General features: G+C 47.5%; 1 protein-coding gene across 1 annotated transcript in view; it reads right to left on the reverse strand.

The window, feature by feature from the left end:
* HELB (DNA helicase B) overlaps positions 1 to 25,381 on the reverse strand; it is a 785,178-nt gene that overhangs the window by 198,194 nt on the left and 561,603 nt on the right. Inside the window, exon 10 of the mRNA XM_069629731.1 lies at positions 21,366 to 21,630. Within this exon, the coding sequence (XP_069485832.1) occupies positions 21,366 to 21,630 (265 nt within the window). The remainder of the gene's footprint in view (positions 1 to 21,365; positions 21,631 to 25,381) is intronic.

The raw sequence follows: 25,381 nt of genomic DNA on the forward strand, positions 1-25,381 counted from the left end.
AGGTACCAAAGAACTTATGTTCTGTGTAGACTATAGGGCCTTGAATTCAGATAACAAAACTGATGCTCATACTTTGCCAAGGACTGATGAACTGGTGGATAAGCTGGGCTCAGCTAAATTCCTCAGTACATTTTACTTGACAAGTGGTTATAAGCAAATTGCCACCACTGACCATGCCAAGGGGAAAACAGCTTTTTCTACCCAGGAAGGCATGTTCATGCCTTTTGGATTGAAAAATGCACCTGCCACTTTTCAAAGAATGGTAAACCATGTTCGAAATGGGTAGATAACTTCTGCATGGCATACTTGGACATAGCAGTGTTCAGCCCTACCTGGGAGGAACATCTTAAACAAGTGTTGTAGGCTATTCATTCGGCCAATCTGGCCATCAAGGCTAGCAAATGTCAAGTTGGACAGAGTAACGTGGTCTACCTTACGCATGAGGTAGGAGGAGGTGAGATCAAGCCCTTACCCAGGAAAGTACAAGCTGAACAAGACTGTGCCACCCATACTACTCAAACACAAGTGACAGGTTATTACCAGTACTTCATTGAGAACTATGGGACCATAGCCTCTCCTCCGAATACTGTGTTTTCTCCCAAATACCCCAAGAGGGTGAAGTGGAATAAAGACTGAGAAAGCATTTCAGGGGCTGAAAGATGCCCTCTGGAAAGCTCCAGTTCTGAGAGCTCCAGATTACACTCAGGACCTCTTAGTGCAGACAGATGCATTCAATACAGGGAGTGGAGCAGTCTTAAGCCAATTTGATAGCAAATGCAGGGAGCACCGCATCTGCCGTGGGCAACGATTGAACGTGAATGTTTTTCTGTGGGCCATGAAGAAGTTTAGGCCATACATATATGGATCTGCTTTCAGGATTAAAACAGACCACCAACGCTTGAGGGCTACAAGAGCCTCCCAAAGTCCAGGCCTAACCGGCCTGGAGGCGGAGGTGCCCTTGTCTTCTCTGAATGGATCCCTGCCTCTATCATACCCATGCAATACTACTATGAATCTCTCGTCTGCAAGCTCTGTATCTCTCCTACCCGATGGATCACTCTCGCTACCATCTACAGGGCCCCTGAGCCGGTCTCCCACTTCCTGTCGGAGTGGGCCGACCTCACCTCTAAGCTTCTCCTCCTCTGAGACTTCAATATTAATCTCAACTCTCCTGAAGCAGTCTTAACTTTCAGCAACCTCTGTGACTCCTCCCTCACCATTCTTCCCTCTGGTATGACTTACTCAGCTGGGCACACCCTTGATACGCTCATCTCAGTGACCTCTCTCTCTCTCTCTCTCTCTCTCTCTCTCTCTCTCTCTCTCTCTCTCTCTAACCCTCTCAGTACACCGCTCTCGGTCTGATCATTCTCTCCTCTCCTCCCATCTGGAGCTCCTCGGCTCTGCGGCTAAGCCTCTGCCCACACTGCCACCCTCCTTCTCTGCCATCCGACCAATGAAGCAAGTGTCAGTAGCCACCTTTGCCACCTCTTATATTCCCCCATTTGCCCCTGCTACTGACCCTCACACAGACTCAATCCTTGCTAACCTTCACTCTAAATTTCCAACACCCTTGACATTCTTGCCGCTGCCATTAGGATCTGCATGAAGCCTGCATCCAAGTGCAATAGTTGGTATGATTCCGACCTAGCCTAGCTGAAGAGCAAGTGCAGAGTTGTGGAACGTAAGGGGTTGCCTTCTCACACATCTTCTGACAAACTACCCTTTTGCCGGCTCCAAAGGCATTCCAAATCCTCCATCCGGTCCATGAAGCAGGTCCATATTCAAGCCCACATCCACTAACGCAGTGGAATTTTTCGAAATCTGCAAGGAACATGCCAATTCTACTGCAGTCTCTACCTCTCCTCTGCATGGCTTTGACGTCCCACTCCACTACCAAAACTCAGGACATCCTGTCATCGTCCTCACTCTCCTCTACTTCACTCCCTCCTCTGCCTGCACCTCGGCCTCCATTGGCTCCTTTCTCGCCACCCCGCATCCAGGGGCATCTGGGAGCTGCCAGGGACATTTGGGTGCTGACATTTCCCTCGAAACAGGTGCTATCCTGCTCCTTTATGAAGGACAATATTGCCACCCTCTATCATTCTTTGGCTGAGTTCTGTAGTCACTACTTTGCCACTGGCTCCATCCCATCACCTCTCAAGCACTCCCTTGTGCACCCCTTCCTAAAAAAGCCATCTGCAAACCCCTCCTACCAGGCTAACTACCGCCTTCTCTCCACAACCCCCACCTTGGGCAAACGTTCAGAGAGGTTGGTAATCTCCCAATTAATCCATCACACTGAATCTTTTGGCTGTATCCACGGACCATCAGTCTGGCTTCAGAGCAGCCAGAGGCACGGAAACAGCTCTCCTGAACACCCGTGAAGACCTGCTCTCAAAATTCGATTCCAACTCTCCTTCTGTTCTCATCCTCCTGGATCCGTCATCTGCCTTTGGCACAGTCAATCGCGCCACCTTCTTAAATCGACTCAGATACTCTGGGCATCACGGACCGGGCTCTGGCATGGCTGACCTCTTTCTTTTCGAATTGGCCCCCCCAGATTTAAAATGGGGCCTTTTCTCTCCTCTACCCAACTCTCTACTTTCGGGGTCCTTCAGGGCTCTATCCTCTTGCTGTGGCTTTTTAACATTTACTTTTCCCTTCTGGCCCATCTGATATCCACATAACACTGGCAGTGAGGAGAGAAGGTGGAAGACACTCGGCTCTCCTTTAAGCATCCCGTCTCTACCTCATCTCTCATCACTGATTGTCTGACTGCTATTCAAGTTGGTGGGCTGCCAACGATATGTGTCTTAATGCCAGTAAGACAGAGATCCTTCTCATTGGAACTCCCTCCCTTCCCCTTACTCTCTGGCAGCCCCTCCTTGGGCCCCCTCCCCTGCTCTGAAGTAAAAAAACGTGGGTGTCATCTTAGACTCCACTCTCTCCTTCTCACCTCATATCGCTGACCTTGCCAAGAAGGCTCACTTTCAGCTTCATCTCCTCAGAGGCATTCTCCTTTTGCTCATTTTGCTCAAAGTTGCTCAGGTGGTCCATTAGCCTTCAACTTTGTCATTGTGCATCAGTCAGGTACCCAACATATGAATGCTGATAGTCTCTCCAGAACGTATGACCGACTGGAACCAGAGATCCATCCAGAAGTGGATTAGATCGTCACGTCTCTTAGTCAGAGGGGGGGGGGCGGCAGAGTGTTAGGGAGATGTTTCAGTTTTATGCTTAAAACCCCTTTCCTAGTGAGACTCCCAGCACTTTTTCATGGACATTTGGACCTTTTTCCTCCTCTCCTGAATGAGGGGAGTCTTTTCCCCTCATTCATTCTTATTTGCTCTGACTTGGGACCTCTGTTCTAGGTTTTACCGATTCTCTATGGAGGCTGCTTTCCTCCATATCTCTTTAAAGGCATCTGTGTTTAACTTCGGCAGCAGTGTGCCGAGGACCCTTGGGGTTCTCCTTAGAGATTCTTTGACTATCCTTAAAAACGACTGTTCCTAAGGATATTTTGTTATTTCTGATATGAAATTAATGTTACGGTAATGTCCAGCCCTGATGATGGATTAATTTCCGAAATGCATTGGCTTACCTTAGACACTTTACTGGATTGATTCTGCCTTACAAGAAAAAACATTAAAGAGACATTTGGGCATTTTTTTATGAATTGATGATCCACTTATAATTCACTACCTGATGAACCAGAAGTAGAATAACATTGGACTAAAACTACAAAGAAACTATTGCAACTTGATTATAGGGCAATACTAGAGCACCCGGCTAACGGAGTGGCAACACCCGGTTCCTGATTGTATGCATTCGATCCTTGTTCCATAGGTTTTTTTCTAGGGGATGCTACATTTAAATTAAGACGTCCTTTATAAAATTATAATTTCCGATATTATTACAAACTAGTGGTGCCCACCTTATTGTAATATAATAGAGCTGTCTTTAGTGTAATTTTCTGTAACAATTGTAAGCGCAAGCAACTGCCATTGAAGCAGTCACCTATGAAAAGTATTGTTGATCATTCCTGTGTGTGTTGGTTAGTCTAAATAAGTATTTACCTACCTTGCCTTGTGTTTATGAGAATACATGTATATTTACATATGACTATCAGTGTGTAAGAGTTTCTTTAGCTCACATCTTCCTCATTAGATAAGTCTGGCTGCTCTGCCATGCTACCAGATAGTACAGACTTATACTAAGAGTTGGCAGCCTGTATACCAAGGGATAGTTTTATAGAGTCCTATCTCTAAGGGGACTTTAGGAAAACTCCCCCAACAATCCCCTCCCCATGCAGGTCCAAAACCAGCAATATCCCCAGGTCAGTCCCAGTCACCTCGTCCGTTAAAGCACAAACAGGACCATCCCAGCCCCAGTGTGTAAAAGCAACAGTGCAGTGTATGGTAATTTCAACACCAATGCATCTAATGCCATTCCAACGAAATGTGTCCATCTAAAAAATGTCGATCTATGCATTTTTCTTTTTTTTTTTTGGGGGGGAGGGTCCTGTTGTAAGGCCTTTCACTAGAAATCAGGATGCATCACTGAAGCACAGACCTGCTGTGGAGTCTAGATTTGGTTCCAGGCAAGGCTTTATTTTACATAGGTACATTACTCCAGTTTCTCTTGTATATGTGTACAGTCACATATAGACACTGACAGGAACATGGATGGCTGTTAACATAACAAAGGAGTGGACTCACCGGCCATCCAGCCATCCCCAGCTCAGCTCCCAAATGACACACTCAGAACATTCACACACAGATCCACCCAACATTCTCCTGAGCTGAAATCATGCACCAACATTCTTACAGCAAGCACCCAGGCCAGTGGCAAGACAAGACTACACTACAACATCTCCCTTTCATACCGGACTCACACAACATCTCCCTTTCACACCAGACTCACCACAACATCTCCCTTTCACCAAAGCCCTCTGACCACAACAAACACCTTCCATCTGGACCTGCCACATTCAGACAGAGCCTGCCACACTCTGGCACCAACCATACACAACCGAGGGAAAATCAATCATACATCCAGAGGGGGAACAAACAGGAGGGTTGTGGGGGGGACCACCCATTTGCCCCGCCACAGACCCGGTATCTCCACAACCATGGCACCCAACGGAACTATAGTCCATACAAGTCCAACCATCTCACAACCATAAAAGAGGTGTTGCCAAGCAAAAACAACATTTGCAGAAGGGGTAAAATTGAACGCACTTCTTCCTCTTTACACCCACACATCTTGTTCAAACACAAATCGCTTCCATTTGACTCCCTACGGACATCCCACAGATTCAAAACCACATGTAATTAAAACTACCACCCAACTTCAAGAAAACTCCAAACAGCTCACAGTGAACACACACACCTCACTCACCACACGCATCATCCATTCCAAACACTACCAGACCCATGCCAAAACACCATATAACAAATGAAATGCTCCTGGTAGCATCAAACAAGTTACTTTTGAAAACTATAATTATCATAACTATTACCTATGACAAACTCAAAACAATCTGGTACCTTATCGACCTATACGATATGTATAATCATATAAACACTCTGCAGATTCTTTATATTTGCATCTTCCAAACACTGGTAAATGGCATCCAATCCTCACACCATTTCATTTCCTCAATATAAGTGCACAACTTGTAACGGTTGCTGCACCATCCAACCTAAAACCTGGTGGATGTCCCTCATAACATGACACCAACACCTTCACAAAAAAAGTGTGGCTACCTAAAATATAATGTCATGTTTAAAAAAAAAACTCTGGTGTCATCCATTTATTTATTTGACTAATAATTCCCCACTGTACTAACACAGTAGTCCTCAACAGTCAACAATCCACAGTTGACCACATTTTAAACACTATTCAACACACTACATTATCACAGTAAATAATACAGCACCACAACACAAACACAGGACAATGGCCCATACGCTTCCAATAATTGCAGTTTCAACATTTGAATAATTCACATTTACTAAACATATACGTTGCTCTTATATATGAAAACATATGCCAATTGTTATCATTGTTAACATATCACTCTATATTGCCCTTTGAACTATATCAATTCAAGATACTAATTCGACTTAAGCACCCTATTGTGAATACTATGCTGCTCCATGATACCAACAGTATAATCCAGTAGTGCACCCTCATAATGATTTGCAAAGAAGGTAGCTTGATCAAGGCCTATAATATATTGCAGTTGAAATAAATATAAAAACACCACACTTTAAATCAATGCCATCTTTGCCATCGGCGCTGCATGGCATTACTCCATATGCAATAACATTATTGTTATCTCAGTTTTTCCAAGGCGCTCTAATACTGCACAAAAAAAAATCATTACATTTGCAAATCAACTGTCAAAAATATCACTTGCCATTACCGTCACAAGATGAACAAGTTACTTTCTTACCTGGTAACGTTCTTTCGATGGGATGTTCCGATGACGTATTCCACATCTATGACAGGTAATCACCACAGCTGTGCTGCTTCGGAAAATCTTCGGCGTCTGCGTCCTCCGTCGTCGATACGCTGTCCTCAAGGGCCTCTGTCGAGCCGACGTCACTGGATGTTATAAGTAGGACGCACGACGCCCGTAGCCTCAGTTGTAGTTTTTTCACCAGAACGTGTGGCACCAATCTTCTGCCAGTATGAAAATAGAAAGCCTTGCGGAAACGTACGGTGCAATCGCATAAGAAATTCTGTAGAGGGGCAGGCTGGGAGGGTTCGATGTGGAATAACATCGTCGAAACATACCATCGAAAGAACGTTACCAGGTAAGAAAATAACTTGTTCTTCGAGGGGATTGGTTCCTCCAACGTATTCCACATCTATGACAGACTCCCAAAGCAGCACCACCGTATGGAGGTGGGAAAAGAATTTAGAATTTTAGAATGCCCAATTAAATTGCAGAATAGAGGACCGCCTTGCCAAAGGCCAAATCTTGCCTATGGATAGAATCCAGGGAGTAGTGTTTGACAAAAGTATGGACAGAGGCCCATGTGGCTGCTTCACAAATGTTACGAATGGGAACACCCCTCTGCAGAGCAGTAGAGGCAGCCACACCCCTAGTAGAATGGGCCCGTAAGCCTACCGGAGGGTCCTTAACCGCCAAGCGGTAACATTCAGAAATTGTCAAGATAATCCACCTAGACAAAGTCTGCTTAGTAACAGCTTGTCCCAAACGCCTTCCAGCGTATCCTACAAACAGCTGATCGTCCACTCTGACCCGGAACATGCGTGAGATGTAGAAACTTAAAATTTCTCCTATGATCCAACCTATGGAGCCTCTCCTCTTCCTTACCAGGATGCGGAGGAGGATAGAACGCCGGAAGAATGACCTTCTGGCTTAAATGAAATTCCGACAACTTTCGGAAGAAAAGAAGGACGACCCCAAGGACAACCCAGTCCTTATGGAACACCGTGAAAGGTGGCTTAGTGGATAGTGCCTGCAACTCACTCACTCTGCGAGCGGAAGTAACCACAACTAAAAATACAGTTTCCAAGGTCAACAGTCTCAAAGGACAAGAATGTAAAGGCTCAAACGGATCTCCCATTAGGAATTTTAGAACCAGGTTCAAATCCCAACCGGGCAACTGGAAAGGTGACGGTGGGAACACATTAGTGAGCCCTTTCAGAAACTGAGAAATCAAAGGAATCTTAAAATAAGAACACTCCTCAGACGAGCGCTTAAATATGGACAGCGCCGCCAGGTAACCTTTAATGGTACCCACTTGCAGGTCCTTGTGGGCTAACGAAAGCCAAAAAAGACAGGACCACAGGAATGGCACATGAAAAAGGATCCACATTCTGAACCCTGCACCAGTCGCAGAACCATCTCCAACGGCAACGGTACAGGGACTTTGTTGCCAGCCTTCTGGCCGAAAGCAACACCTCCATTACGTCTTCAGGGAGGTCCCAATCCTTATACCTCAACCTTTCAGAAGCCAAGTATGAAGGTTGAGAGAATTGACCTCTGGATGGAGAACCTGACCCCCCCCCCCCTTCCCGTGAGAGCAGATTGTCTCGGTAGAGAAGACGGCATGGAGGGCAGATGGACATGTCAAGAAGGTCCGGGTACCACGTTCTCCTGGGCCATGCCGGAGCAATGAGGATCATTCGGGAACCGAACCACCGTAACCTCTGCAGCACTTGCGGAATGACGGGGACTGGAGGAAATGCGTACAGCAGTGGGAAGAACCACTCCACTATAAACGCGTCCCCTAAGGCTCCTTTTGGAGGAAATTCCCACGCGCAGAATCTTTCGCACTTCTGGTTGACACTGGTGGCGAAGAAATCCACTTGTGGGGTCCCCCAAAGGCCGAAGATCTCTAGGAGAATCTCCTGAGCCAGCTCCCACTCGTGAGAGACCGTGCTCTGCCTGCTCAGAGCGTCCGCTGCCTCGTTTTCGTCTCCGGCCAGATGAACTGCCGAGATCGAAATTTCCTGCTGGATGGCCCAGAACCAGAGCTGCATCGCCTCTCTGCACAGAGGGAGAGACTCTGCCCCCCACTTTTTGTTGAGGTAGTGCATGACCACTGTATTGTCCGTCAGAATCAGGACATTCTTCCCTCGCACAGACGGCAGAAAAGCCTTCAAGGCTAGCCTGATGGCCCTCAGCTCCAACAGATTGATATGGAGTCTGGACTCTGACGGAGACCAACAACCGTTGACTGTCAACTCGTTGGCATGAGCTACCCATCCCGTGAGTGATGCGTCCGTCACGATAGTCACCTCCGGCCAGGGTAGCCAAAATGGAGCCCCCTTCATCAGATTGCTTTCAACGGCCCACCACTGAAGATCATGGGCGACCGAGGGCGGCACCTGAATGGGATGATCCGACATGCTGCCAGAGGACTGTGACCACTGCATCTTCAGAGCCCACTGCATCTTGAGAGCCCACTGCAGAGATCTCATCCACAGCCTGGCCTCTGGCACCAGGAGAATGCAGGATGCCATGAGGCCGAGCAACCTCAAGAACTCGAACGCCGGGAGACTCTGGGCATACTGAAACTTGTTCACCATCTGCAGAATGTGAGAAGCCCTCACCTGGGGAGGAAAACACAGCCCCAGGGATGTGTCGAGCACTGCTCCGATGTACTGGAGCCGCTGGGTAGGTGTCAAGTGGGACTTCTTTAAGTTGAGGGAGAAGCCCAGCCTGTGAAGGCAGTGGCAGGTGACTGACAGATGATCCAGGACTTGCGCGGGACAGCGCACCCTGATCAACCAATCGTCCAGGTAGGGGTAGACGTGAATCCCCCCCTTTGCTGAGATACGCTGCCACCACCACCATGTGCTTGGTGAAGACCCTTGGGGCGGAGGTCAATCCGAACGGCAGGAACCGAAACTGAAAGTGCAATCCGCCAACCGCAAACCTCAGGTACTTCTTGTGCTTGGGATGAATCGGCACATGAAAGTAAGCGTCCTTGAGGTCGAGAGACACCAACCAGTCCTGAAGTTGAAGGGCCAGGAGGACTTGAGGGAGAGTAACCATCTTGAACTTGTCCTTCCTGAGGTGCTTGTTCAAGCCACGCATGTCCATGATGGGTCTCAATCCCCAGTCTTTTTTCGGGATTAAAAAATATGGGGAATACCATCCCTTGTTCCTCTCCGCTACAGGCACCAGTTCTATGGCACCTTTTTCCAGCAGGGTTTTGATTTCCTGTGCAAGGAGCGGATCCAGACTCTTCAAAGAGAGATTCCCTGGTGGATTGTCGTGAGGCCTCTGCTGGAAAGGAAGACAGTAGCCGTGGGCTATGATCTCCAGAACCCACACATCTGAAGTAATGGCACGCCATTCTACAAGATGCTGCGCCAGCCTTCCCCAACCAGCAAACCATGGGACATGGCCTCATGACTGAGCTGAAGCGGCTGCGGCAGTGCCTAAAGGCAAAGAGGGAACTCCTCGAGCGGCCTTGCCACCTCGAGTACCCTGTTTTCCACCTCTGGTACTCCTACGTTGGCCCCTTTGACCTGCAGCTCCCCTCGATCTACCAAAGGTAGAGTAGTACCGAAAGGAACCCCCCCTCCATTGCTGTCCCCTAGGACGAAAAGGCGGAGGTTGGCGGACTGCAGCGCTGAACGACTTAGCTGCAGCTTTAGAGGTCTGCAACCTCTCAAGGCTCTCGTCAGCCTTGCTGCCAAAAAGATGTTCACCATCAAAGGGCATGTTGAGCAGCCGGGCTTGTACATCAGGAGCAATCCCCGACTTCTGCAACCATGCAAACCTGCGCATTACAGTGCTCGCCGCCATGGACCGACTGACACAGTCTGCCACGTCCAGACCCGATTGAACGGATTCACACATGGCATCCTTGCCATCCTGTACAAGGGCAAGAAAGTCATCCCATTCCTTCCCTTCGGGAATATGTTCAGCCGCCAAAGAAACACAATTCCACAGAGTGTGAGTGAAACGGGCTAAGGCACACACAGAGTTGGCTGCTTTCAAAGCCATACCCCCTGAAGAAAATACTTTCTTCGCCCAACCGTCAAAACGTTTGTCGTCCCTATCAGGAGGGATGGTAGGGTACGACGCCTGTTTTGCTGGGGCCGTAGCCGCCTGCACCACCAAACTCTCCGAAGTAGAGTGCATGGACAAGTAGCTGGGATCGCCAGTGGCTGGACGGTATTTTTTCGGCAATGACTTACCCACTGCCGGGAGACTCTCCAGAGCAGTCACCCTTCTTTGCAAAGCCATATGAAATGGCAGTACAGGGTCAGTTGGTGGACCTTGGTCCAAGATATCTGTTAGGTCATCCTGCAGAAAATCCACTGGTGGTGCAGACCACCCCAAGTACTCCGTCACCCTCGACATGAGATGCCGGTATGAAGACTCGGCGTGCGTGCAAGGCTCAGGCCTACCGAACTCAACCTCCGGAGAGGTGTCCAGACCACTGGCGTCGTGCAAAGACTGACGCAGGTCTTCCATCTGGCTATGACCAGACAATAGTTCGTCAGGAACCTCATCAGGAACCAAACCTTCATCAGACCCTTCATGCACCTCAGCGATGTAATCCAGAGGCTGGAATAAATCCCTGGATGAGGGCACCGAAAAAAGGCTCAAATACAGGCTCCCTGACTTCTTCAGGGCCTTCCTCAGAGTTTCCACCAATGCCCGGGGTACCTCCGGTAAAGCCTCCACAAAAGGTGTTGAGGGCGTCCACGGAATCGGCGTGGAGCGTGGCACCGTTGGCTTCAACAGAGGCCTCGAGCGTGTCCTTCGACAGCCTCGGCGTCGACGACTTCCTTGGAGGCGGAGCCTTGAGAGAGTCCCTCGACGGACATGGCGCCAACGTCTTCTTAGAAGACCTCACAGGCTCTGACTGTCTCGAGGGCGTCGAGGACCGGGACCTGGAACGGGCATGGCTATAGCGATCAACCTTTGCGATCGGGACCTCGAAGGCTCCCGATCGCGCCGACCGCCCGACCCCGAAGGCGTGCGAGCAGTTGTCCTAGCACATTCCCTGCCGGCTTCTCTCAAAGGCGCAGATGGAACGGAGTTCTCCGATTCAAAAATCGCCATCATTTCCTTACGAAATGCATCCCATTCCGCAGGAGAAGAATGCTTGTTGGGACAAGCAACCCTCCAACTGGCAGAGTCCTTGGACGAGGACGGGGAAGGCGACTGGTGACAGCGCTTCCGCGAGTGCCTCGAAGAGGCAGAGGAATGGTGGGACCCACTCCGGGACCAAGACCCCCTGGATTTACGCAGATGTCTCAGAGAGTCACCCCTCGAATCGTCAGTCGCAAGCCCAGCGGATTTCTGACTTTCGGTGTTTGGAAAGCCTACCTACAGATAGCGTCGTCTTCTGCTCCCACAAGGCCTTCAACGTTAATGACTGTCAATCGTCGCAGTCATCGGTGGTATGTCCCTCGCCAAGGCACCAGAGGCAGACGTTGTGCGGGTCTGTAAGCGACATCTTGGAACCGCAGTCCCGACACTTCTTGAATCCCGACCGCGGGGTAGAAGAAGACGAAGACATTATATCTTCACAAAACACCAAGTTAGAAGAACCGATAGAAATCAGAAGAACCGAGGCACGTCGAGATCTCCGATGCGAACACGTTCGCTGAAAAAACAGAACTGAGGCTACGGGCGTTGTGCGTCGTCCTTATAACATCCGGTGACGTCAGCTCGACAGAGGCCCTCGAAGACAACATAACGACGTCATTGATGCAGATGATTTTCCAAAGCAGCACAGCAGTGGTGATTACCCGTCAAAGATGTGGAATACGTCGAGGAACCAATCCCCTGGAACACATAATATTGTCCTTTTTCCCTTCTCCAAGAGCGCAATTCACTCTTGTCCCAGCAACTATTCCCTTTTTCCTTTTAAAAGAAAATAATAAATTAATCCACCCAAGTCGCGGCACTATGATTCCCATTGCAGCGGTTTAAACAAACCTCATGGATCCCACGCACACAACGAAACAGAACACCGTTGTCCAAATGTTCGGGTCTCAGGGGACGTGAATATGCTTTATAATCATGTAATGTTCGTTGCACAAGTTCCAGGGAACGTAATATGTTTTCTAAACAGCCGCTGCCCACTTAATTTATTCACCCCAAGATTCCAAATGGAAATGGAGGTTTTTACATCCGCAAACGTCATCACGTTTGCACATGTCTTGAAGGCCTTTCCTCAAAAGCAGCCTTCTTCCATCGCAGGCTCCAGAGCTCCACCAGCAACAATGGAGTGCTGAATCCACACATTCCAAGTTAGTTGCGCCAATACCCAAGAATATTCTACGACGTCACCATTTCAAAAAGATCCTCGGGGAAGCCGGACCTTGTTAGGCCTCCCATGTTAACTGCCACGCTGGGCCAGCACTGTATCCCAGGGTATGAAAGCCCCTCCACGTTGCCTCCATCTGATCTAGTGCAGCACACTGGACATTTTCTTTCCCATAATTATGATGTTGGCGCCCCATCTAATAATTTGGTCCTGTAGTTGCCAAATCTAATTTAACTCTGAAACCAACAACTTTAGCAATATGCAGGGATTCCTGGGGCATGTTTATTATTGAGCGTATCCCTCCAAACGAATCCAGTGTCACTTTTTCAATTATCTCCTGTTGTGCTGGCACCCGCTTAGCTTTGGGGATCTCTGGGGATTCTCTCTTTGGGAGGGAGGTCCCCCGCAGAGTCCAGTGCCATTATTTCTTGATCTCACGGTATGCTGGGCAGGATGGTTCATTTTCAAGCATTTTGGGGGAACGGTGGGTCAATCAAACGCTACTTCCCCCCCACAGCTCTCCTTACTGTACTTCTTGTTGCTATAGCTCCTTCGTATGCATGCTGTACAGTACTTTTATTTCCATGCCCTTTATGATTTCCAGTTAATCTCGTCGCCAATTTTGTAAGGCCTTTCTCTAGACATCAGGATGCATCACTGAAGCACAGACCTGATGTGGAGTCTAGATTTGGTTCCAGGCAAGGCTTTATTTTACATATGTACATTATGTACATTACTCCAGTTTCTCTTGTATATATGTACAGTCACGCATAGACACAGACAGGAACATGGATGGGTATAAACATAACTAACAAAGGAGTGGACCCACCAGCCATCCCCAGCTCAGGCTCTTAAATGACACACTCAGAACATTCACACACAGATCCACCCAACATTCTCCTGAGCTGTATTCATGCACCAACATTCTTACAGCAAGCACCCAGGCCAGTGGCAAGACAAGACTACACTACACTACACCAGGTCCCCTCCCAAACCCCTGTTTTTTACCCTTTAAAATGCACCTGAACAAAAATTAACCCTTTACCCCCCAAAAACATGCATTAGATGGAAATGCATTAGATGGAAAAATGTTGATGTAATGGTATTAGATGGAATGGGTTTAGATGAATTGACTAGATACCAACAGTGCAAATGCAAGCAACTGCCTAACCAGATAACCAAAGTTCAATAGTGCAGGCCTATTCAAGCATACACGCCTATCCATTACATGAGCAGCAGTAGGTATCCGAGTACCCAACAAAATACCTACAGATCCTCACTTTCATACAACAGACAGCAGCGCCATGTCTTCTCACTGCTGAGTGGCCGTGTGGATCCAGGCTGCAAGCGCCGAGCCCCAGCACACACCTCAGGGCCGCCTCCAGGAAACTAGTTTCTTACTGCGATCCCCGTCAGCAGCCTTCGCAGGCAGCCACCAAGCAGGTTGCCACAGCATATCCCCACCAGCCCAGTACCGGTACGAGTAAAAAAATAAATAGCGGGCGCTTTGGCGTGTGCCCTTCAACAGCCCCTCCCATCCACCACTATAGCTGTGCCATCTTGGAGCCCCGTCACTGCGTTCGTCGTTCTCTCGGCGCAGCCACCACTGCCCCACTCCAGACAAAGTCAGAAAACAGCACAATGAGTGCTTAAGCCCTTAATGGAACATTACCAGGTATCACAGGTGTCAGCCAAGCATGGGGAAAGTCTCTTTAAAGCAGGATCCACTGGGAGCTCAAAAGGAGCACATCCTCACGCCATGACAGTTGGCCATACCTATCCCCCCCCTGCCTCCGGTGGTTGCCAGTTGGTGCCACAAGTCTCCTTCTCCCCCAATTTCAGAATTGCAGCATCAAGTGATCCTGTCCTGGAACACCTTTGGAGTCCGCGACTGGAAGGGCCCCTGTCGTCGCCTGTGTGCAATGATCGTTGCTGGAACTAACCTTTCTTCAACCCCTGAAGTGTCCTGGGGAAATCTACATCTGTGTTTCTTGCATTTCATCAACAGACATCTTCCAACTGCACCCGACCGGGAGAATCCTCAAACCTGCAACTCCAGGGCAACTCTCAACCGGAACATCAGTGGAAGAAGGAGCACCTAGCAACTCTGAGACGATCCACAGTGACATCCGGGAAAATCAGGGAGCGGGGGTAAGTAAACGCAGTCTATCTGTACCCCCTGTCCTCCATAGCATAACATTGGAAACCAGTCCCTGCATCACCTTATTCCCTTCCACTCATATGTTGGTCATTGAACCTGGGCCGAGTATCCTATGCCTGGGTCTGTAATACAAGAAAACATTTACTTACCTTTAGTACAATAGCTGGAGAACTTTTAAACTATCACCAACACAAGCCCATTGTAACCTACCTGCAGGGACATCATTCTGTTGACAAATATTATGGCTCTTGTGACTGTTGGACACAAGTCCCCATACTTATTAGGTTTGGACTTCTTAAGGTAGGTTATTGTCTTGTAATCTGATTTGTTCATTGACTGTATCTAAAATACTTATTTTATATATATTTGAAACTATTGTGAATGTATATTTTTGTATCAGAGTGCTGTGCGATAATACTACCTGTTAGATTCCTTTTCCAGTGTGTTCAGAGGGCATATAACAAAGAACTTTATTTTTATACACAACTGTCTAAATTATTGTGTGCCGTACTGTGTGGGCTCATTGAAGGTCCCTGACCCCACTCACACTCTCTTGAGAATAAGTCTTGACTGCTCTCCATTGCTACCTTGATTCGGATTTGGCTAACCTCTCAGAGTTCCATGTTCACTATAAACTAAAAGCTGTCCATCAGGCTAGATTCTAGAAATCCACCTCATCACTGGTGGTGGGCTCCTACAGGATAAAAAGAGAGACTGTTAAGATGCTGTTAATGACGTTGGCTTGAAAATGGATCCACAGCAATCGGCAAAGAGGGAGAATGACAATGGTGGCAAGTCAGAAACAGCCCAGGAATATCAGTCATTGCCATGGAGCTTTAGAGGGCCTAACGCCCTAGGCCTCGAGAGAGGTAAAGGACTGGTGAAATTGCATTCAAGCAGGGAGACAGATCAGGGAGATTTTTTTCTTGTTTTTCTTGTTTTGTATCTGGGCCTCAGGAGGAAGACCTGAAGATCTAGGAGACCACATTCTGCCACCGATTGGGAGTAACTCATCTATGAGCTAATTACGCTACGACCATTTGGTGAATGTTTCACCAAGGGTGAAGATGTTCAAGACTGGCCTTATGAATGTTCTGTGTGCTTATTTTTCGGCCATCGCTGTATTTTTGGAGACATAGCTAATCTCTGTTTTTTGCCACTTATTGCTGATTGTCATGCCTGCTAGATTGAGCCCCTCTGCCTCTTCACTTGTTAATCCTAGAAGGATGAATGCTCTACATTCTAAACAGTGCTTTGCACGGAGAACAGCTGCCAGGCCTTTTTATTCTTGCTATAAACTCTCTGGCAGGTTCTCATGGAGGCGACATTAGGGGTTGTTATGTTGTTTAATTCAAAGATTATTTCCTGATGACTTGCACGTTACGTGACCAGGTAACATGTCTGGGGGTGTGGTTGTTCCCATTTGAGCATTGCAGTCACAGGAGCCCAGTGGTTCTGATTAAGTTTACACTTGAAGCTCTGTTGCTCCATGTTACTTCGTAGAGCAGCAATTCTGCAGTACCATCAGTTTCCTAAAAGGGTTGCCGTTATTCCGGTTTTCTGTTACGCTCACCTGGACCCCACAGGGCTGTCGATCGGACCCGGACAGCTGCGGTCTCCTTCAACATGATGCGTAGTGCAGGGATGACTGCCCGCCTAGTCTTGTCTGCTGGACCCAAAGAAGTATTTTCCTGCAAGTGGAGACAGGGATTAACCACCTGTGGGTTTTAGTGATGGCCTCCCAACTGTTCTCGCTCTCCCCCCCACTAATCACCTCCGATATCCGCTTAGCAACCTCGCCTTATGTTCATAAAAGAGGAGCTCTCCATCCTGCGTGTCTTGCAGGGGCGTGTAGATACCAGTTACTTCACTGGTTTGAAGGCGTTGGGAGAGTTCCGGTAAGTATTGACTCCGAAGTCCCTGGCGGGATTGGTAAGTATCAAGTTCAAAGAGTTCAATGTGCCCGATGTTCACTCTTGTCCCCTTCCTTCCTTAGGTTGGAACTGAGTTCGTGAGTGTTAGGGAGAATTCTCTCTTAAGGCTGAATTTCCTAACCTAGTGAGTCCCCCCCAGCAGCTTTGCTGGATTTCTGGAGTTTGTTTTTTCCTCCTGCCAAGAGTGAGACTCTTTCTCCCACTCTTGGACATGATTTATGGTATTCCTTTGACTGGTAATGTGTTTTATGGGCTATGGGGTTCTTTACTCCATAGGGTCTCATGTGTTTTTCCTATGTGTGTTACACAGCACCCTCCGTGCAGTAACACAGGGGTGTCATAGTGACACCCCACCATAGACTCCATACCCTGGGACTGACTACTGTCTCCCAGGGCATGTAAAGTCACCATTGGCTTTACTAGTCCCAAATTATTAACAGAAACCAGTACCAACCATCATATTGTGGACGTACTGGTCGGGGCAATTCGATTGCCCCGGGGTCTGTTAGTCGAGGGGGCACGTCTCCGTCCCCCCTGATCGAGTTTTGGCTGGTGGCAGTGGAAACTACTTTTTATATTCGACCGCGAATATTTCCCTATGGGATTTTCCCATTGTTCGAGGCTCCCAACTTTAATTATTTAATTCTCATAGCCTCGAACATACTGCCGGTTTATTTAATTAATATGAATTCTCTGGTTGGTATTTTTTGCCAAGACTCGATACTAAAATGGCGTTTGTGTTCTCTTCTGTGACTCCAACCCAAGTCGAGCCCTTTGTTCCACTTTTTGGCGGGCTTCTCCACAGAAGCCTCCAAAAGTGGTGCCACTCTGTCTGGGCACCACAGGGGGTGTGGGAAGGGGTTTAGGCACCCTGGACTGAGTTACCTTGGTAACTCAAGTCGCACTCTTGTGTGATTGGCCCAAGTGGTGAGCCGGCTGGCTCACCACTTAGCATGTTTGAGTGACAGCTAGGCTGAGTGAATGGGGGTAAGCTGCATAAAAGCAGGGCTTTGGGGACTGGAACTTCAGAAGTCGCCACAGGACCTGAGAATCTGACGAGGGAGAAGCTGAGCCGACCTACCACGACGACACCACCGGTGGTGCCCTGCAGAATCGACTCACCACTTCCCGACGACAGAGAAGATCTCCCGGCTGGAGAGGCTTCTTCCCCTGACTGGTGGGCACAACCAGTTTACCTTTCCTTCTTCGCACCCCAGACCGGTTTGTGGTCGAACTGCCCATGCCAACGGACCGCTCCTTGTACCTGAGAAACTCCGCGGCTGGTTTCTTCCCTGGCAGTGCAACGGACTCATGTCTTCCTCCACGACGAGATCCTCTCTTCCCCCGGACGAAGCACCGACTTGCATCCGCTGCCAGGAACAACTGCCCCCGCTGGAGCGTTCTCACCACTTTAAGGTACCGTGTCCGCCAGGCCTCCCTTTCTAAAGATTGCAACAAGGTAATAATAACTCCTTACCCTTCTAGACTGGGTTGGCCGCCTTAACCCTCTAACTGGTCCCTTTTCTTTAATCCAACTCCTTTTTGAACCATTACAAGACTTTTGTGCACTGCAACCGTGTGACCTTGGACACATTTCGTTTCGATCCTCTTAAAGCGGATCCGGCCTACTGACTCTGAATTCACAGTTTTACTTTGCCTTCCCCTCTTGTTCTGTTCTTGTAAAAGTGTTGGGATCGGTTTCAAGTTGTTCTCTGCTTTTCTCTCCCTTTTTAAAAAACGAATTATTAGAGTGCCATCTACGTTAAGCGCTCACCGCTGTCTGAAAATAAGTGGGGCTTTACTTAAGACTTGTCTAATATTCTTTTAAGGGAGTGTATATGTTTTAGTGACCGTGTTTTTGAATTGCTTACTATTAGTGCCTGTGTGTTTTTCTAGATGTGGTTTTAAATAATTATATCTCTTTTACACCAAGCCCTGGTCAGTGTTTACTTGTTCTATTATGTTCTCTTGACCTATGTATACTCTGTATACTGCCTAACTCTTCTTGAGGGAAGTCTGACTGCTCAGCACAGCTACCAAGTGAATCTGTGTGGTACAGACTGCTACCAAGTGGGTTTACTGCCAAACACCTGTAGTCCTAAATCTTTTGCAGTGGTCCCAGAGGGAACTGCACAGGTTTCTGCCTAACAGTGAGAAGAAGGTCTCGTAGCTGCTGCTGGCGTTCAGGTAAGAGTCTGTGTTACCCAACGCTGTCCGGTAACTATTGCATGCGTTAACGTGTTGTTTCTCTCCCTCTTTACAGATGCGGCATATGAAAATGTGGAGAGTTATGGAATAATACCGCCGGTGGTAAATCAGGTAAGTCTATGGTGGTAAGAGGTTGTATTTGTTGATTCCCTTGGCTCACCTTGTTTTTTCTTGTGTCCCCTATGTGCCGGATTACGGCGAAGAAATGATGGAGACAGTGCTGGATCGAAAGATGCTGTGAGAACTGGTGAGTATGGCGCTGTGCTGGAGCTGGCAAAGCGACGCATGCAGGACTGACGTACTTTCCAGGTCCGGAGATGAAATGGTTCCGGAATTAGGTGAGGAATTTGAAATAAGTTCGTTTTCTAACCTTGTCCTTTTCTTCTTTATTCTAGGAGCTTCGGTTTCGAGGCGGGCGTGGCAGGAGACTGGATGCTGGCTGCAGGCACGCGGGCGTGGCAGAAGACTGGATGCTGGCTGCAGGCACGGTGAGCGTCACGCTGCTGGATGCAGAATAACGCGAAGCATGTGCTGCTGTTCGGGTGTGGTTTAAATAGCCTCCAAAGTAGTTCCGGCTAAGAAGTTCCCTAGAGCCACGCCCGAGTAAAAAATAGTCCTTGTAACAAAATAGTCCCATCCAGGCCTCATGTAGGCTTGGACTCTTTTGCAGCATGGTCTGCATCAGGTAAGTAAAGTCTATGAGCCTGGCGCCTATGGCGCAGGACTGATTTCTATGATGAGCCTGGCGCCTAAGGCGCCAGGACTGAACCCAGACAGCCCCTAGCCTGGGCTGCTGAGGTTTAAACAAATGTCTGGATGCCTGCTCCCGGAGCTGAGGGCCTTAGTCCTGATGCCCGGGGGTAGGCATCATGACATTTTCCTTCAGCTTTCATCTTGAGCTAATGTTCCTGCTCATTTCTTCAGCGTGTTCTGCTTCTGTGATTCTTGTGCGAACTCTCCCTCGGACGCCGCACTGAGCATGATGCAGTTTCCTGCGCGTCACAGCCGCCTGTTCGGCGGCCGTTTTCCCCTCTGCTACATTTCGCTGATGCTTCAAATGGAGCACACGGCTTCTAGCATTCCAAAGCCGGCTGGGTCCGTGGCTGTTTTCCTCTTCACTATCATCAGCTGAGCTGCGGCGGTTTCCTAACTGGCATAAAGGACATCCAAGCTGTCGGTCTCCCACGGCTGACTTCTTTCCCTTAGAAACCGACCTGGATGTCATTTCAGCATTTCGGATTGAAAGGGTGTTTGCTACTTACGGCAACAGCTGCTTAACGCCTTGCAATTTATTGGGCTTTACAACTGTTGGCCCAGCAGTATTTCAGGTACATTCTTACAACACTGAAGTTCTGGGAGTACGCATGTTGTAGCCATAGCTATTATTGGACTGCATTTTTGTTGCTTCACACTTCTTAAAGGGCTACCCCTTCCTATAAACACTTAAGGATGTTGGTGTTGCTCCTTTGGATATCCACGTATGGACTTCTCCATGTGCATAGAATTCCTGGACGCTTTGCAGATATTAAGTGCACCAGCCTGACACTAGTGCATCCCTCGTGCCGTTCGGGTTTAGTCCCTTCTCCTTCCTTGCTCGTTGTCCCTGGATTCATTTCTCTTCAAGGACCTGGCTGTTCCATGATAAGGTAGGAGTCTTCTATATTGACTGTTCACAAAGATTTTGGGTTATATTGGCTAGGGAGTATACTAAGTCCACAAGTATACTAGTGTTTAGGAAGAAGATCCATCTGGCACAAACCTACAGTACCACAGGCTATCCCTCTAATAGGGATCACCACGCCCTTTCAAGTGATTCACTACACTACCGTTAGACTCTTCTCAGCTAGTGGAGTTGATCATTAGGAAGGTTTCCAATCATCAAGAAGATAATTCCATACTATTATATAATCAAGGATAGGCGTCCCCTACCATGTGGACCCTGGGAGCAACAGAACAAGGAGCCAAAAGGAAAGAGTGGGTCACACGTGTGACCCACTCTTTCCTTTTGGCTCCTTGATCATTCCATACTAGGCACAGCACAGCAACTAAACCCAGACCTTGCAGTCCCGGTAAGTAATGGTTTGCTTATATTGCACCTGGTTGTATCCTGTGTGCCTAGTGTAATACTGATACCCTATTGTACAGCCCAATAACCCTTTTTTTAATGCCAATTACAGTACATTGAGTTCTCAGGTCATTCATTTCGCCGTAACAGTCACAACAAACATTTTGGGCTAAAGAAAACAGTACTACTCTCCCACCACTAGCCAAAGTACCTACACCAGTAATGAAAAAGATCTCTCCATTGCAGAGCCTTTCTTCGCTTTCTCTCTCTTTGGCATCAATCTCATCTTCTTCAGTTTCATTGTGCATCTGATCCGTTTCGAGAACGGAAGGAGGGACATCACACTGATCATGGCAAATTGATTTGTCCTTCACCATCTTCATCTCAGATTTTGGGGTAGGAATAAGATCTTTCACATAGGCATTCTTTGTGCAGCACACCTTATCGTGACATTGGAAACACGCCTTGTTTTTATGGTTTCTGGAAGAGAAAGGCAAAATATCAAAAGTTACATTCATGAGAATACAGGTTGTCTTAGTCATTGCTTCCCACCCGCTTCCCAACAAGTTGGGATAGCCTGCCAACCCAAACAGTTTGGAAAGAGTACGAGTATGACAAACAAAATATGTGGTAATAAATTACAAACATTGCAGAATTTAGATACGATTGGAACTTGCCAACATTGGAAAATATAGGGCATCCACTTTTAATTAGAGCACAATGACTTTTATAACACGTATCAGACTAGGCATAATATAAAAGTTAAAATAAACAACTAATTACTAGGACCTAACTTACAAAAGTGAGTACCGAGACCATGGCTGTGTAACTGACATCAGTGAGTGCACCCGCAGGGAGTGGGGGAAATGCTTGAAGGGGGGAGTGATGGACATTTGTGCATGAAAGCCACTTTGAAGTGCTGTGGAAACCCCATAATTGAATTCTCACAGGAATTGTGGTACAAATATCCAACAGTACAGACTTCATGCTCGAAGCAGAACATCCTGTCACTCATGGTTTAATGGGTGACGGCTAAGATGGATATGGAACAATTAGAGTTGAATATATCCCTCCCTAAAAGAGTTGTGCACCCATTCTAGCGCCTACTCTTAATTATAAAATAGTAAACTGTAAATAGACCCTTGAATGTCATTTTTAAGTGCTACAGAAATATGCAAACACAAAGAATGTAATATGCAATATGCCCATTTTAGGAAGAGGGCTATTTTCCTTTAGTACTAGTTTAAGTGTTGTGCAGTGTTTAACTCAAGAAACTAAACCATGCACAATGTATTTATTGTATTTATTTATATACAGGAGGAACAATGCTCTTTTAATCACTAAGAAATCAGATTTGACGGGAAGCAGAGAGCTTCTTACAATGGGGCGAGTTTGAGGGACATTCTGATACGGTTGTGGAGGGGAGTAAATGGAACAGTTACCAGGGAGAATACATAAGTGAACATACATAAATTTAAGACAACCAACATTGGACATTTTCAAGTGCAGGTAGGCAGTACGGCCAGCTGTGCTCGAGATGTGACTGAGGGAGAATTCTCAGAAATGTGCTAATTCCTCTCTACCTTAGAGACCCCCAGCTCTTTTGCTGGACTCTAGGACTTTTTCATTTTTACCTGGAGAGAGTGAGACCCTTTTTCCCACTCTAATGTATTTTAATGTGATTTTAACTCTGTGTTTCTTTTGGTTTTTGGAGTCTGACAAACTCCATGGGCATCTTTTTACATTGTGTCACACGGCACCTTCAGTGCAGTGGCACAGGGAAGTCCTTTAGATTTCCCCAAAGGATTAAATAACTTTATCTTGGATAACTACTGTTTCCAAGAACAGTAAAGTGAAATTGACTACTTAACATTGTAAATTTCTAGACCCAGCACACACTATCTAACAATAGGGTGCTGGAGGGGTTACATAGTATCCCCTTTGTCTAGCTTCTCATGTAACATTTTTTTGTTAACCTTTCCTCGATGAATGGCTGGTGGTAGTGGTTTACTTTTTACTACCTTGGTGCGTCTTTAATGCGGGCTGCGTCAAAATGGCCCCGGTCTTTTTTTTAGCCATTTCTCTGTGGAAAGATCCTTCTTGAGATTTACTCTGTGCGCCAAACCAGGTTTGTCCCTTTGTTCGAATTGTCTTTGGCGTGATTCACGAGTGAAGCCTGCCTCTGGCTCCAGGGCGTCTGGTGTGGGCAGGAAGTGAGGGAGGTGCCCGAAACTCCCTGTGCTTAGTCTACTAGGAGACAGGAATGCACTCCTAGGTGATTGGCCAGCTGGCTGTCCGGCAAGGACAGCCACCCTTCTGGGCGATTGACAGCCAGACTGGAACGGGAGAAACCAGCATAAAAGGCGAGGCTTTTTGGCTTGGAAGGCAGTCTCGTCCACTGGACGAAGGAATCCGAAGAAGAACTTGAAAAGGACGCCTGCTGCAACCGTTGATTTGCCTGGTGAAGCCCTGCTGCTGTGCTGAAACTCCAAATTTCTGTCAACAAAGGAGTCCCTGCAAGGACGACTGCTCCCTTTGTGTTGGTGGGACCAATCAACTCCAAAGTAAGCCACCTGGACACTATCTCGAAGCTGGTTACCCTTCCACTGCCGTTGCTGCTGGAACCAAAGAGCCAGGGAGAGAGACACCAGTTTGTGTGCGTTGCTTTTAAGCTGGCCAAGGGCTCCAGAAAGATCCTCTGGACTCCCGGGAAGCAGGACTGACCGGGCCTGAGCCACGTCAACAGAGTGCTGGACCACAGATGCAAGGAAAGCCCATCTCAACAGCCAGGAACCGCGGTGATACTATTTGCGGTAGACGCGAGGAGCTGAAACACTGAATTGCCACTTGTTTGAAGATTGCCAGTTACTGTCGGTGATCGTCCCATTGCAGTGCAGGAGTCCCCAGAAGTCCTCCCTCTTGTCCCCACGACTGAGGCCCAGGAACACCGGGATCTGCAGAGCGTCATCTGCTGCATTTTCTTCTAACTAAAGGTACTGTAAAGTCTAAGAGAACTCACCTCTTGTTGTAGATTTGCTTCTACTACTCACAGCTTGTGGCCCTACATTGATTGTTCTTTTTCACCAAAGACTTCTAAAACATTGTGCAAATACTTTTCTTACTTACCTCAAGAAGTGCTTTAGCTACATAGACTTTTGCCTATTGACTTTAGCCTATCCTGTTTTACTGAAAGACTCTTCTCTCCTCTGGCTTTCGGGAGGGTTGAAAAGTATTTGCCTGCTTAAGTATATTTGTGATCTCTTGTTTGTTCGAATAACCTTTTCTTTAACACATCTCAGTGCTATTCTAAATGCTAACAGTAATACATCAATGTCCACAGTGTCCTAACTATTGTAGTCACCTGAGGGTGTAGGAAGTGTGTGCGTCATCCCCAATGGGTGTTTGCTGATTTAGAACGTAAGAGTGTTCCTTTTGAAGGTATTTGGGTGTTGCTATTATAGTAACCGGTAAATAAATAAATAATTGTTTTATCAAGAAACCTTGAGTTTAAATGTTTGTTTGAATACCTGTCAAGGTGAATCTTTGTGCAACCACTCTACAACTCACATTGACCCCTCTTGAGATAAGCCTGGCTGCTCTACCACACTACCAACCTGTGTAGTTCAGACTTATACCAAAAGTTGGGTCCTATTGCCAGGAGGCTGAGTTTGTTGTAGTGCACCCTAAGGGTACTACCCCAAATCTTGGACTAACAGTGACCATGATGGGTGAAGTGCTAGAGTGGAGGCAGAGGAAGTGAAGGACACAGGAGTGTTAGAGGTGAGGGGAAAAATAGTAGCTCAGAGGCAGATGAGAGGTGGTTAAAAGGGTACCTCCGAGGCGAGGAGGTAGGCTTTTAGCTTGGTTTTGAACAAATGTGTGTGGACTGTTTCTCAGATGCCCTGGGGAACAGAACTCAAAGCAGGTGAAGCAAAGGGAGAGATGGAGCAGAAGCGAGAGGAAACACAGGGAGGGAGAGGTGCCAAAAGGATAGTTGGGCAGGCAGAGTGGAGATTTTACGATAAGGCTTGTAGAGTTGGATAAAGGAGGATAGGTACAGTGGTGCCTTACTGTGGCTAGATTTGTAAACCAGGAGAAGAAATGTAAACCTGGCCATGTTTTGGATTGTCAGCCATCCAGACTGGTGACCGTATAAAGTCAAGAAGTATAGAGACCCATTCCATTACAGCTGTAACAAAACAGAGAGCAGCTCAGACTTTTGTCGGCTTCA

The sequence above is a fragment of the Ambystoma mexicanum genome, chromosome 12 (assembly GCF_040938575.1).
Source record: "Ambystoma mexicanum isolate Mex_15411 chromosome 12, UKY_AmexF1_1, whole genome shotgun sequence".
Lineage (NCBI taxonomy): Eukaryota > Metazoa > Chordata > Amphibia > Caudata > Ambystomatidae > Ambystoma > Ambystoma mexicanum.